The sequence below is a fragment of the Myotis myotis genome, unplaced genomic scaffold (genome assembly GCF_014108235.1).
Source record: "Myotis myotis isolate mMyoMyo1 unplaced genomic scaffold, mMyoMyo1.p scaffold_m19_p_4, whole genome shotgun sequence".
Taxonomy (NCBI): Eukaryota; Metazoa; Chordata; class Mammalia; order Chiroptera; family Vespertilionidae; genus Myotis; species Myotis myotis.
This window is the reverse complement of record NW_023416346.1, coordinates 96,401,285-96,414,331: the sequence shown is the minus strand read 5'-3', so window position 1 is coordinate 96,414,331 and position 13,047 is coordinate 96,401,285. Positions and strand designations below refer to the sequence as shown.

Sequence of the window (13,047 nt, the reverse complement as noted above, 5' to 3'; positions counted from 1 at the left end):
CTCTGAAATAAAAAAAAAATCTATATATTAAAAAAATTACATTCATGTGTAACAGATAAAAATAAAATTTAAAATAAAGTACCACAATGTGTGGCATAAAAGAGTAGACATTTACCTAATCCCACCTCCCCATCACTGATGCCCCATTTCTTCCATCCAGAAATGTAGATTTGATCCTTTGAAAAGTCTGTTCTCACTCTAACTAACAAAATATGACAGGAAAAGAATCCCAGTTTCAATGAATATTTTTTTATTTATTTAACAGATCACCAACTTTGTCTCCCTCCCTCCCTACAACTGGAATTTCATCTGGTTTTCATGCGAGTAGTGAAACAATGACAAAGCTAATCAGAATAAGCTACTCCAAGAAGAGAATTAAGCTAACAGCTAACTTTTTTAACAGACAAAATATAAATATATGCACTGTAGGATGTATAATGGTTTAGTCACTAAGAAATTCAAATGGGATCCTGAAGAATGGAAGCAAGTCCAGGGTGCAGTAAAGATGAGCTGAGATGCTGTGCAACCGTTTATGTGTTCCTGGGCTGCATCTCTTGGCCATTAGCTGAATCTTGACATGGGGGAAGATTTTAGCTAATATCAAGTAGAGATGCGGAAAGCACTAAGTTCACTAAGGGGACGTGCACAGGAACCAAAAGGCAGGAAAAGTATTAAACATTGCTGAGAGCATCCACCCCAGGAAGGACTTTACCTGTTATTGAGAGAGCATACACAAAGAGACAGTATTACGATAGGATTCACTAAGCCAGATCTGTCACTTTCTATCTTCCCAATAATATGTCAGCTCTTCTTTACGATAGATAGCCAGAAGTTGGCTATCTTTTACATTTTGGGTCCCAGGTCTACTAGACCATAACCTCTTTGAGAATAAGTTTTCCTATAGGCCCCTCCCCACCTCAAATAGATGGCAGGAGATTAATTTCAAGCTCCTCCATTTGTACTGCCCAGCTAAAAATGACTGCTAATGACAACACTACCTGCTATCACCACTCCATTCTACCCACCTCTCACTGCATAACCCTCATCCTTCCCTCAAAGAAGCCAAAAAATCAAGGAAGAACCTCACCTTCCAGGAGCTCTAAACTGGCACCACCCCCAGTGCTCACATGGCTGACTTTATCCTCTGTGTTCCATTTGGCACAGCAAGTAGCAGTGTCTCCACCACCTGTTGAATGGAAGCCAAGTAAAAATGGGAAAGGAGGAAAAAAAAAGAATTGGCACCAAAACTTCAGAGTGATGTACTTGCAAGCCCAAACCAGAAACTGATGAAACCCCAACTCCATCTCATTAAGAGCTTCCTCCATAAATTATATAACTGTTTAGCTCTCAAGAATCACTGTGCCAAGAAACCCAGGAAAACTTACCTATTTCCTGTCTACTTTCCTCTGATCAGAATTCTGCCAGCTCACATTGGTAGCAGCTTCATAGATGACCCCTTACCTATGATGGTGATGCAGCCCCTGGATGTGGCTTTCACCACCTCGTCCATGAGGGCTTTGGTCCCTCGGGCAAAAGCTTCCCATTCAAATACGCCCACAGGTCCATTCCACACAATCTGCTTAGCCCTAGCGACAGCCTCAGCATACTTCTTGCTGCTCTCGGGACCACAGTCCAAGCCCTATGGGGTAGAGTTAATAGAGAGGATGAGCTACCAGGAAAATCTACTTAGAGAAACAAATACCACCTTTACCAAGACCAGAACTTAAGGCTGAACATCAGAGTTTCTTCTAGAACCAAGATACTCTTCAGTCTTTTAAAATTATAAACCTGTTCGTGCCCTTTATGGAAGATCAAATCTAAGGGAAAACCTCAAAGGTTATTTGATAAAATAACTTTCTTAGCCATGCTATTATCATTGTGTATTATTGTGAAGAACTAGATTGGTGGTTTTCAATCAGGGTCAGTTCTGCCCCTTCCCAGGGGATGCGTGGCAATATCTGGAGACATTTCTGGTTGTCACAACTGGGGAGTGGGAGGTGCTACTGGCACCTATAGTCAAAGATGCCGTAAACACCCTCTAATGCCACAACAGCCCTCTATAACAAAACAAAAACTACCTGAGATGTCAGTAGTGCCGGGTTGAAAAACACTGAACAAACCAGTGATTCTCAAACTTTGGCACACATAAGAATCACCAGGAGGGCTTGTCTGAGTATAATTGCTGGGCTCTATGTCCCCAGCCCCCGCCCCCCCGCCCACCAGAGTTTCTGATTCAGTAGGTCTGGGGTGGGCCCCAAGAACTAGTTGTTGTTTTTTAACAAATTCCAAAACGATACTAATGGTTCTTGGGACCACACTTTGAGAAACACTGAACTAAATAAAATCTACATGACTAACAAAAGCAAATGACTAAACAAACTAGTATGTCAACATGATACAATTTTATACAGCTATTAAAATTGAGAACACTACAATCAACTAAATTAGTCTTGAGTATACACATACATTTTTCTCTGCTTATAATCAGTATACTTTTACTATCTTTATGTTTTTATAGATGATTTCTTATACCGGTTTCTACATAGCAAAACATACTTCAAAATGGCCCCATCCCTAGCACATTGTTAAATACTTAAGAAATCAATAGATGAAGAAAACAAAAATGGTTTTGTCCCCATATTACTTATGAAGACAACAGCAATCTGATACCATTGCTTTTCACCCATGGATTCTCCTCTAAGGAGGATCTCAATGCAACATTTGGAGCCTTCTCTGACAGAGACCTCCTGTGGAGATTCTTTTAAAATGCTTGTTGATTGGCCCAGCCAGCGTGGCTCAGTGGTTGAACATTGACCTATGAGCTAGGAGGTCACGGTTCAATTCCTGGTCAGGGCACATGCCCAGGTTGCAGGCTCAATCCCCAGTGTGGGGCATGCAGAAGGCAGGCCACTCAATGATTCTCTCTCATCATTGATGTTTCTATCTCTCTCTCCCTCTCCCTTCCTGTCTGAAATCAATAAATATATTTTTTTAAAAATAAAAGATAAATAAAATAAAATGCTTGCCCTAACCGGTTTGGCTCAGTGGATAGAGCGTTGGCCTGCGGACTGAAGGGTCCCAGGTTCGATTCTGGTCAAGGGCATGTACCTTGGCTGTGGGCACATCCCCAGTAGGGGGTGTGCAGGAGGCAGCTGATCAATGTTTCTCTCTCATCGATGTTTCTAACTCTCTATCCCTCTCCCTTCCTCTCTGTAAAAAATAAAATATATATTTAAAAAATAATAATAAAATGCTTGTAGGTTGGTTGAATAAATGATACCAAAATATTTTTGTTCACTCACACTATCAACCACCCAAGTGACTCACCATCCAGCCAACAGGTATGCCAGAAGCCACAGTGGCTTGGCCAGTCTTGGCATTCTCATCAAACTTGTCAGCAGTGACAAAGTCAACCGGCAAGGTAATCTTCACACCATTCTTCTCAGCTTTGGACATCAGGTCTTTGACAATCTTGGCTCCCTCTTCATCAAACAGAGAAGTGCCAATCTAAACAAGGGACCAAAATGATGAAGATCAACCTCTATACTAAGAATGTGATTGCCTCACAAAGTAGACAGGAAGAAGATACAATACAATATAAAAGAACAATTCCAAGACAAAAGAAAAACAACTTGCCAAAATAAATAAAAATGGGAGTTTTTAGGGCTCATGTCAAAAGCTGGTTTTCTTTCTATTTCTCATCAAGAGCTATTTCATATCCACTTGTCATTGGTTTCCTACCTCCATGTTGTTGAGCACCTTAAGGAAGGTAAAAGCCATTCCACCACCAATAATCATCTCATTGACTTTGTCCAGCATATTATTAATCAGTTGGATCTTGTCTGCAACTTTAGCTCTAGAAGGGAAAGCAAAAATCATCACCAAAAGAATAATGGACAAACAAAAGAAGTGATAATACGTAGAGCCTGAGTTTTTATAGCAAGGCAGAGAAACAGAGAAATGTCCCACAAAGTGACAAAAGTATTGGCTAACTTTGCCTATGTTTCTTTAACCCAAAAGGCCAATTCATTTCTAAGAAATCCTTTTACGGTGTGGCTATAGACTAAAAATGGCTAAGAAGACCTACTATCATCTAAAGGAACCATGAGTTCCAAATAAGTCTATTTTGTCTCTTTTCCGCCCCAAAAATCAGAAGGTCAAGATTACTAATTATGCCTGAGCAAGACTGCTAATTGTGGGTTTCCCTAAGCCTACTCAAAACTGTCTTAACCCTAGAGCAAGGATGAGATTATATACTAAACTAATACATACTGAGCAAAAATAGAAAGATATTCACACTCGTAATATCTGTGACTGGGACATTTGCTTTATGGCATTCATTATTCTTTTGGACCACCTGATTCAACATATTTATAGAGTACCTATTATGTGCCAAGCACTATTCTAGGTCTCAAGAAAAATCACTTGACAAAAACAAAGACCCCTACCCCTTTGGTGCTTATATTCTAGTAGAGGGAAATAAGACAATAAATACAGATGTCCTTTCACCTCCCTATGAAAGGAAAAAGCTCTAAAGAAAAACGAGTTCACTTGAAGCACAACCTTTAATGTCCCTCACATAAGTAATAGCTTGCCTTCCGTTCACATTCCTATATATCTAAATCCCACTTAAATGAACAAATCACCTGAGTCTGTTTCCTCTTCATTCAATAAAAAAGATGATGGCTACCCTGTGAGAGGCACTATGCTAGGATTTGTAAAATAGGGTTTCAGAACAATAGTGATGTAGGGAAATGGATGACAAGAGACTGTTTATCTCTCTTCTCGAGATTGGTCATCATGAAGGGTCAGAATGGAGTTAACTGTTAATGCAGAAAGGGGGAGAGAGGGGGGGAGAGAGAGAGAGAGAGAGAGAGAGAGAGAGAGAGAGAGAGAAGGAGGGAAGAAGGGAGGTGGGGAGAAAATAAAAGTAAAGAGACTCAAACTCTTCTAAAGAATGTGGGATATAACTCAAATTCCCTACTTCAATAAATCAATGGAATGAAAAATACTAAAGAAGAGGGAACTGCCCTAGACGGTTTGGCTCAGTGGATAGAGCCAAAGGACTGAAGGGTCCTGGTTTTGAGTCCAGTCAAGGGCACATGCCTGAGTTGCGGGCTCAATCCCCAGTAGGGGGCTTGCAGGAGGCAGCCAATCAATGATTCTCCCTCATCATTGACGTTTCTCTCTCTCCCTCTCCCTTCCTCTCTCATACTCAATAAAAGTATATTTTTTTTAAAAAAAGAAGAAAACAGGATTATCACAGAATAAAAGATAACTAACAACCAAATATAATACATGGACTTCATTTGGATCCTTATTCAAACAAACTGTAAAAAGACATTTCTGAGATGATAGATAACTTCTAAATACAGATGAGGTACTATAGATGAAACTTAAATTTTGTTAGGTAGTTATTTAAAAGAAGTATCCTTATCAGTTATGAGATGCATGCAGAAGTATTATAAGTGAAATTATATGATATCTAAGGCTTACTTTATTTTTTTATCCTCACCCAAGGATATGTTTATTGATTTGAGAGAGAGAGAAAGGAAAAGAGAGAGAGAGAGAAATAATGTGAGAGAAGCATTGATTGGTTGCCTCCCACATGCACCCTGACCGGAAATCAAACCCACAACCTAGGTTTGTGCCCCGACCCGGAATTGAACCCACAACTTTTTGGTGTGCTGAGTGATGAGCCGCCCGGCCAGGGCTAAGGCTTGCTTTAAAATACTCTTGATTAATAAAAGTATTAGACAGTAGATGAAACAAGGTTGGCAAAAATGTCAAAAATTTTTGAAGCAGGGTGACAGGCACCTGGGAGTTTATTATACTATTCTCTCAACGTCTGTGCCTGTTTGAGTGCTTCCACAATAATGTCTTTTAATAAAAATGTAAAAATTTTCTCAAAATCATTTATGGTCTAAGGAGACTACACTGCAAGAAAGGTAGCAAAAAAAAACAAACAAAAACAACCTCCATATCAGCCTCCCCAAAACAACTATTTCAAGCTGAGTTTAAAACCTAATCATAACCACAAGGTGGCACTCACTCCCAAAATCCATGTCTACAAAAGGTTGGAAAACAAAATCAGACAGCTCAAATCCTAATCTCCCGGGAAGCAACAATCAGTCTGAACTTTATAAGGTCACAAGACATAACCCGTATCCACATGAATAATTTTTAGGACCCTGAAACTGGGCTCACAAAAGAAAGAGCAATTATGCTATGTGAAATTGACACTCAACTCCAGAGTCAGCTTTCATAGGGAAATGCTGAGTGTGTTCATTCCCATGAGGACTAAAGCCCTGCTCATAGAAGGGCCAGAGGCTTCCAGTCATAATCAGGCTGGTACCTAGTTAGCCATGCCAAGTGATAGATAGTAAGCTATCTTTTCTAAGCAGTACCAGGTCCCTGTCCCTACTCTATCGCCTAAAATTTACTCAGCTAGCCTCTTGACCCACAATTCTGAAATTTCTATTTTTAACTAAGCTATCACAATATAATTATTCACATGGTATCTTTACCCATAGGAGAAAATACAAAATGGTATGTGATCTGGAGAAATGAGTTCTAAATGATATATAAAATACAAATGAGAAGATTCTCCTAGTTATTCCTTGCCAGATTATATGGATATGAAAGGCTTAAATGCATCAAAAATTAAAATTGTTAGATGAGCACATGTGGTGGACCTTTCCAATTCTTTCCTCCAGAACCATTTTTTAAAATATATTTTATTGATTTTTTACAGACAGAAAGGGAGAGGAATAGAGAGTTAGAAACATCCATGAGAGAGAAACATCGATCAGCTGCCTCCTGCACACCCCTCCTGGGGATGTGCCCGCAACCAAGGTACATGCCCTTGACCAGAATCGAACCTGGGACCTTTCAGTCCACAGGCCGACGCTCTATCCACTGAGCCAAACCGGTCAGGGCCATAACCATTTTTTATTCCTTCTCAGCCCTATTCTCTGTCCCAAGAGGCTGACCTGCATGGTCTTCCTCAAAGGACTCCCTTGCTCTCTGGCTTCTAGTTGGGTTGCAGCCAACTGAGGGTGAGAGGAGTACATCAGTAGGAGGTTGAAGGGACATCAGAATATTATTTCCCTTGCTCCCTCCCTGACAGATATCTATCCCTATGTCCCCTGTCCTATCAAAGAGCCCTCTAAATACAACTACCCTCTCTGGATTTTGGTAACCATTCCCTCTTTGTCCCTTTAGGCCTAGGGATGGTAATAGCTATTGCTAGGCCCAGATTACTGTACTATCCCCTTTAAGTTTCTCTGAAAGCTACCCATACTTTTGTAGATATGGGTAGTCGGACATCCCTCTCACATCCCAGGACTGCAGGGGTGGGTAGTTCGAGACGACCGGGCCGACAGGGGAGGGCAGTTGGGGGCGACTGGGCCGGCAGGGGAGGGCAGTTGGGGGTGACCAGGCCTGCAGGGGAGGGAAGTTGGGGGCAACTGGGCCTGTAGGGGAGGGCAGTTGGGGGCAACTGGGCCTACAGGGGAGGGCAGTTAGGGGCAATCGGGCTGGCAGGGGAGAGCAGTGAGGCATTGATCAGGCTGGCAGGGGAGTGGTTAGGGGGTGATCAGGCTGGCAGGCAGAAGTGGTTAGGGGCAATCCGGCAGGCAGGCAGGCAAGCGGTTGGGAGCCAGCGGTCCTGGGATGTGAGAGGGATGTCCGACTGCCGGTTTGTGGGATCAGGCCTAAACCGGCAGTTGGATATCCCCCAAGGGGTCCCAGATTGGAGAGCGTACAGGCTGAGCTGAAAGACAATAAACACCCTATTCTGACAATAAACACCCAAGTTATGGCCTCCTACCAGGCAAACACACTACTGAAAGCATAATCTTGAAGAGTTCTTCATACCCGCCCAGGATGGCCAGGAAGGGTCGCTCTGGGCTTTCCAACGCCTTGGCAAAGTAGTTCAGCTCCTTCTTCATCAAAAAACCTCCAGCTTTCTGTGGCAGATTGACTCCCACCATAGAGCTAGAAAAGACAAGAGACATTCAAATTGTAGTCGGTCCCTCCCAATTCTCCCAATTCCAGAGGCCATCTCCTTATCACTGAAATACTTTGAAGATTTCAGGAGACCATGATTTTCATCCCTAAACTGCAACAAAAACACTTAGGAATAAATTTTTTACTAATAGTGCAGTGTCAAAGGGCAAATGAAAAGCAATTACCTTAAGCAGAATTTAATATACCCAATTATTAGTAGTCTTCAGGCCAAGGGTTTAATTCCAATAAATAATCAGCCAGTTGACGACAAGAGAAGATTCCTAAATTTTCTTCCTACTGACAGCATAAGATTCTGATCCCACAATGTTCACAGAGGGTGAACTTTACATGAAATATCCACAATGAGAAAGAGCAACTGCTTACAGAAGATCAAAAAAAGCTCCACAATTCTCAACTTTTACTTTTATTTCCTCTTTGGATCAGAGGCACTCAACAAGAGCCACAATCTAAGTGGTAGCTACAATTAGAGATAGAAGCCAACAGAATCACAGTATAATACAGATGTCTCTAAAAGCAACCCAGAGATTGGGCTGCTTGAGTAAACAGAATAATACTGTTCCCAGTTCAACATCAAATAAGACTCGTACTACCTGTGGGCTCGGTGAGCAGTGCCAAAAGCATCATTGACATAGACATCCCCTAGCTTGGAAAGTGAAGCTCGGAAAGCTTCTACTTTAGCTGGCTCCGCTTTAACCTGCAGAGGAAAAAAAAAGGAAAACCCAACAACAGTAAATGTTGATGGCTGCAAAGGCAACTATAAAAGCATTTCCTACAAAGAGTCTTCTTGAACATTCTCTAAAGACCCTTGAGTTGGTGAGACATCAATATTTACGATTAGCAACAGGGTCTGCTCTTTCTTGCAAATATTCCAGGTCTTTTGGTCAACTTTACGTGTTTTTGCTCTCCTTTGCCTTCCCTCAAATTGCAAACCTAAGATTCCTGACCCATGGCTTAACTGCTTAATCACAAAGGCTAATAACCACATCTCATTTTTCACTGGCCTCTCCCCTACTTCTAGGACAAGATTCTGACTATTCTTCTATCTCCTTGACTCATTTCCTCATTTTTAACATATTCTCCTTATAAAAGAGAGGAAAAAGCCTTTCTGCAAAGGGAGAGGTCCTCACACATATTCCTCATGAAAGCAACAATGGCAGGCTGGGAATGGCAGGCTGGGACAGAGCAGGCAGACAGAAACATGACAAGAGAAAAGGACCTCAGAAACACTTTATGCTGACCAAAAGGAGGTATTTTATATGGCCTTTCCTGAAGTTAGGCATTTGAGAAAATAAGAAATATACTTCTACAAAAAAGAAGAGAGGAACAAAAAGTATAAGTAAAATATAGAGCTCTGAAATATCAGCTCACTATCCAGGGATACCACCCCCCAAAGGGGATGGAAAGCAGAATGGCAGGATGAACAAAAAGTCTTTAGGAGGAGACTAAGCGAAGATGCACAGGAAGCCAGATGAAGGGAGAGATGGCACAGTACAAAGCAGATGTTCATTTTAGTCACTGCCCACTCCCATCTTCCTACATATCAAGATGAATGCAGCTGCCACATGAGCATTCTTCTAATGACCCAAAGAATACAGGTTGCCCTGACCGGTTTGGCTCAGTGGATAGAGCATCGGCCTGCAGACTGAAAGGTCCTGGGTTCGATTCCGGCTAAGGGCATGTACCTTGGTTGCGGGCACATCCCCAGTAGGAGGTGTGCAGGAGGCAGCTGATCGATGTTTCTCTCTCATCAATGTTTCTAACTCTCTATCCCTCTCCCATCCTCTCTGTGAAAAATCAATAAAATATATTTTAAAAAAAAAGAATACAGGTACACTAATGCTAAAACTAAAGACTAAAAAGCCCCATAATCTCTCTAAAATTGAATATCATCAGCTACTGGTGACTGGAAGATGATTTATATAGTAATGAAAACAATGCCTCGATGGCAGGAGACCTGAGTTCTAAGCCCAGTTCTGACACGAATTCACAGTGTAACTTTTGGCAAGTTGCTCTCTATCCCTGAAATCTTCCCATATTAAAAAGGCATAATAACCCTTCTATCAAGAATTATTTGAGGCAAAATGGCAAATTGAAAGCTCTTCATGAAAAAGTGCTTTAGAAATTAACAATAATAATCAGAACCCACTTCTCATTTTTCTTCTGCCAATAACTAGAAGGAAGAGAATGCCCCTGAAAGACCAATGCAGAGACACTGGATAAAGGAAACATTTTATGGCCTCACTTTGTTTTTTACCCATTTTAAAGTCATGACTGGCTCCTGAAATTTCAAACATTGAAAGCTATTGGACACTAAATGTAAAGTCAACTAAAGAAAAAAGTCATTGACTAGAGTAGTTAGTTCCTCACTTCCTTTTTTTTTGTTGTTCCTCACTTCCTTAATAAAAGGTTTTGCCTCAATTTCCCAGTTGCCTCCTGCCCTGTCTAAGTCCTAGAGTCTGTGCAGCTCGAGTTTCTGTCTAAAAGGGCACCAAATTTTAGGTCAGCATTTTACTTCTACTAGCAAGATCATGCCAAAGGCACGATAAGGCAATACTACCAAGGCCTGTGGTGCTAAGAAAAGAAACTGCTTGGAAGAAGGCACTCAAGTGACCTTACGAAATGTCAGGCCCTAGCTGGTTTGGCTCAGTGGATAGAGCATTGGCCCGTGGACTGAAGGGTCCCAGGTTCAATTCCAGTCAAGGGCACAAGCCTGGGTTAGGGGCTCGCTCCCCAGTAGGGGGCGTGCAGGAAGCAGCCGATCAATGATTCTCTCTCATCATTAATGTTTCAATCTCTCCCTCTCCCTTCCTCTCTAAAATAAATAAAAATATACAAATAAATTTTAAAAATCACAGGTCCTACCTTGTTCCCAGAAGCATCTTTTCCCTTCCCTTCTTCTTCCACATGAAAGCGAAGGTTCTCCAACAGGATGACAGACCCAGCAGCTGGGGCAGCACAAGCTTTCTCCACTTCGGGGCCCACACAATCCTTCAAGAACAAAACATCCCTGGGGAGAGCATGAAATGGAGAGACTTAAGCAGTCTGAAAGCTAAGAACCAGTAACAATATGCTTGACATCTCCTGTCACAACATTCACCAGAGCCAGAACTGGCACTTACTTGCCCAGCAGAGATTTGAGTTCTACAGCAACTGGCTCCAAAGAGTACTTGTCAGGCATGGGGACACCATCGGGCCGACCCAGGTGGCTCATAAGAACAACTGACTTGGCTCCATTGTCCAAGCAGAATTTTATACTTGGGATGGCAGCCTTGATTCTGCAACCAGAAAGACAGCAGGTAGAACAAGGTTACACTTAGAAATTAGTGGGAAAATATGTCCTTCATGGCCTCATAAAACATAAAGCCCTTTTTCTTTTCCAAATTCCTTCGAATGTACTTCCAACAATTCACTGATGGTCCTCAGATACATGTTCAAGGGAAGAAGTTAATTACAAAGTTAATTACACCCCCCACCTAGGATTATACATTCTCATCATTGTTTGCCCCTTATGCAGAAAGCAGAACTCAGCTAGCAAGCCTGAAGCTGCTATCTTTGAAAAACCTGCTTGCAAGGTTGATCCCTGGTTGATGTCCAGAACTTGGCTTTCAAAGTGGTCCCTCAGTCCTTTAACAGACAAAAGGCATTCACCATTCCTACACTGTCTACAAAAAACAAGGCCATTTATGCTGGGTACCTGCTTCCCTCCAGGAAGTCTAGAATTTCGATAGTTGCTAGGTAGAGGGTACCTATGTTACCAGCTCCCAATAAAAATCTTGAGGGCCAAGTCTCTAACAGGCTTTTCTGGGCATAATCATTGCACACAATTTACTGCATTTTTCACTACTGGAGAAAGGAACACACTCGGTATGTCCCCTCATGGGAGGGAGAGAGCATCAGAAACCCATTCATGGATTTCTCCAGACTCTCCCTGTCTTTTCCCAGTGCTGACCCTTCCATGCATCCTTTCAATGTAATGAACTTTACTAGTGAGACTGTGTTTTATGAGTCCTAGCAAATCACAAATGTGCATGGTCTTAGGGACACCAAAACACAGCTTTTATATAACTGGAAGAAATCTTGAAACCATTAAAGAAAATTTGGGAAGAACTGTAGTAACATTTTTGCACCCATTACAGATCCTAAGACACTTTTCTATTTAAGAAAAAATATATGCATTATACAGAATGTGATTTGTATACTATACTACATTTGAGTTTAACCAAAAAATTATTAAACTTGAAACATTTCAAATTTTTGTTACAAACCTGATACTAGCTTTTCATTTTTGCCAGTCATTAAAAAAATTAAAATTTATAATTAAGAAAATGATTCATTTATTCAATAAATACTTATTGAATACTTCTTTTAAGCCAGGTACTGTTACACATTCTGACAATACAACAGTAAATAAAACAGTCTCTGCTCTCATGGAAGTGAAATTCTAATCATGAGAGAGGTAATCCTATCTAATAAAAGAGAAACATGGTAATTGGCGTACGACCGCTACCCTTCCCATTGGCTAATCAGCGAGATATGCAAATTAACTGCCAGCCAAGATGGTGGCCGGCAGTCAGGCAGCTTGAAACTAACATGAGGCTTGCTTGCTTCAGTGACGGAGGAATCCAACGTTCCCCGCCTGCCGCTGCAGGACTTTGAGCTACAACTCTAAGGAACTATGTAACAAATATAGAAGCTAAACAAAACCCCAGAAACCTGCTTTAGTCTGCTGGGCTTCAGCCAGCAGGATCGCAACATTGTAAGCAAAGGCCAGAAACCTACTTTCAGCAGCGGAGGCCTAAGGGCTGGAGCCAAGCTCCAAAGCTAAAGCTGGCCCATAATAAAAAAAAGAAAAAGAAAAAAAGGAGCGGTTGGGAGCTTCAGTCACCCCCAGCCTGAAAACAGCCCTCAGCCCCTAAGCCAGACTGGCCAGGCACCCCAGTGGGGACCCCCACCCTGAAGGGTGTGTGACCAGCTGCAAACAGCCATCAGCCCCTCACCCAGGCTGGCCAGGCACCC

At 41.8% G+C, this 13,047-nt stretch overlaps 1 protein-coding gene across 1 annotated transcript in view; it reads right to left on the bottom strand.

Moving 5' to 3' along the window:
• Positions 1–227: 227 nt before the first annotated feature.
• Positions 228–13,047, bottom strand: part of PGK1 (phosphoglycerate kinase 1) — a 32,161-nt gene continuing 19,341 nt past the window's right edge. The window contains exons 3-11 of the mRNA XM_036304943.1: positions 11,151–11,306; positions 10,894–11,038; positions 8,622–8,725; positions 7,879–7,998; positions 3,742–3,856; positions 3,328–3,507; positions 1,462–1,639; positions 1,088–1,186; positions 228–712 (exon numbers count right to left, since the gene is read on the bottom strand). Coding sequence (XP_036160836.1) covers positions 672–712; positions 1,088–1,186; positions 1,462–1,639; positions 3,328–3,507; positions 3,742–3,856; positions 7,879–7,998; positions 8,622–8,725; positions 10,894–11,038; positions 11,151–11,306 — 1,138 coding nt within the window. The 3' untranslated portion in view covers positions 228–671. The remainder of the gene's footprint in view (positions 713–1,087; positions 1,187–1,461; positions 1,640–3,327; positions 3,508–3,741; positions 3,857–7,878; positions 7,999–8,621; positions 8,726–10,893; positions 11,039–11,150; positions 11,307–13,047) is intronic.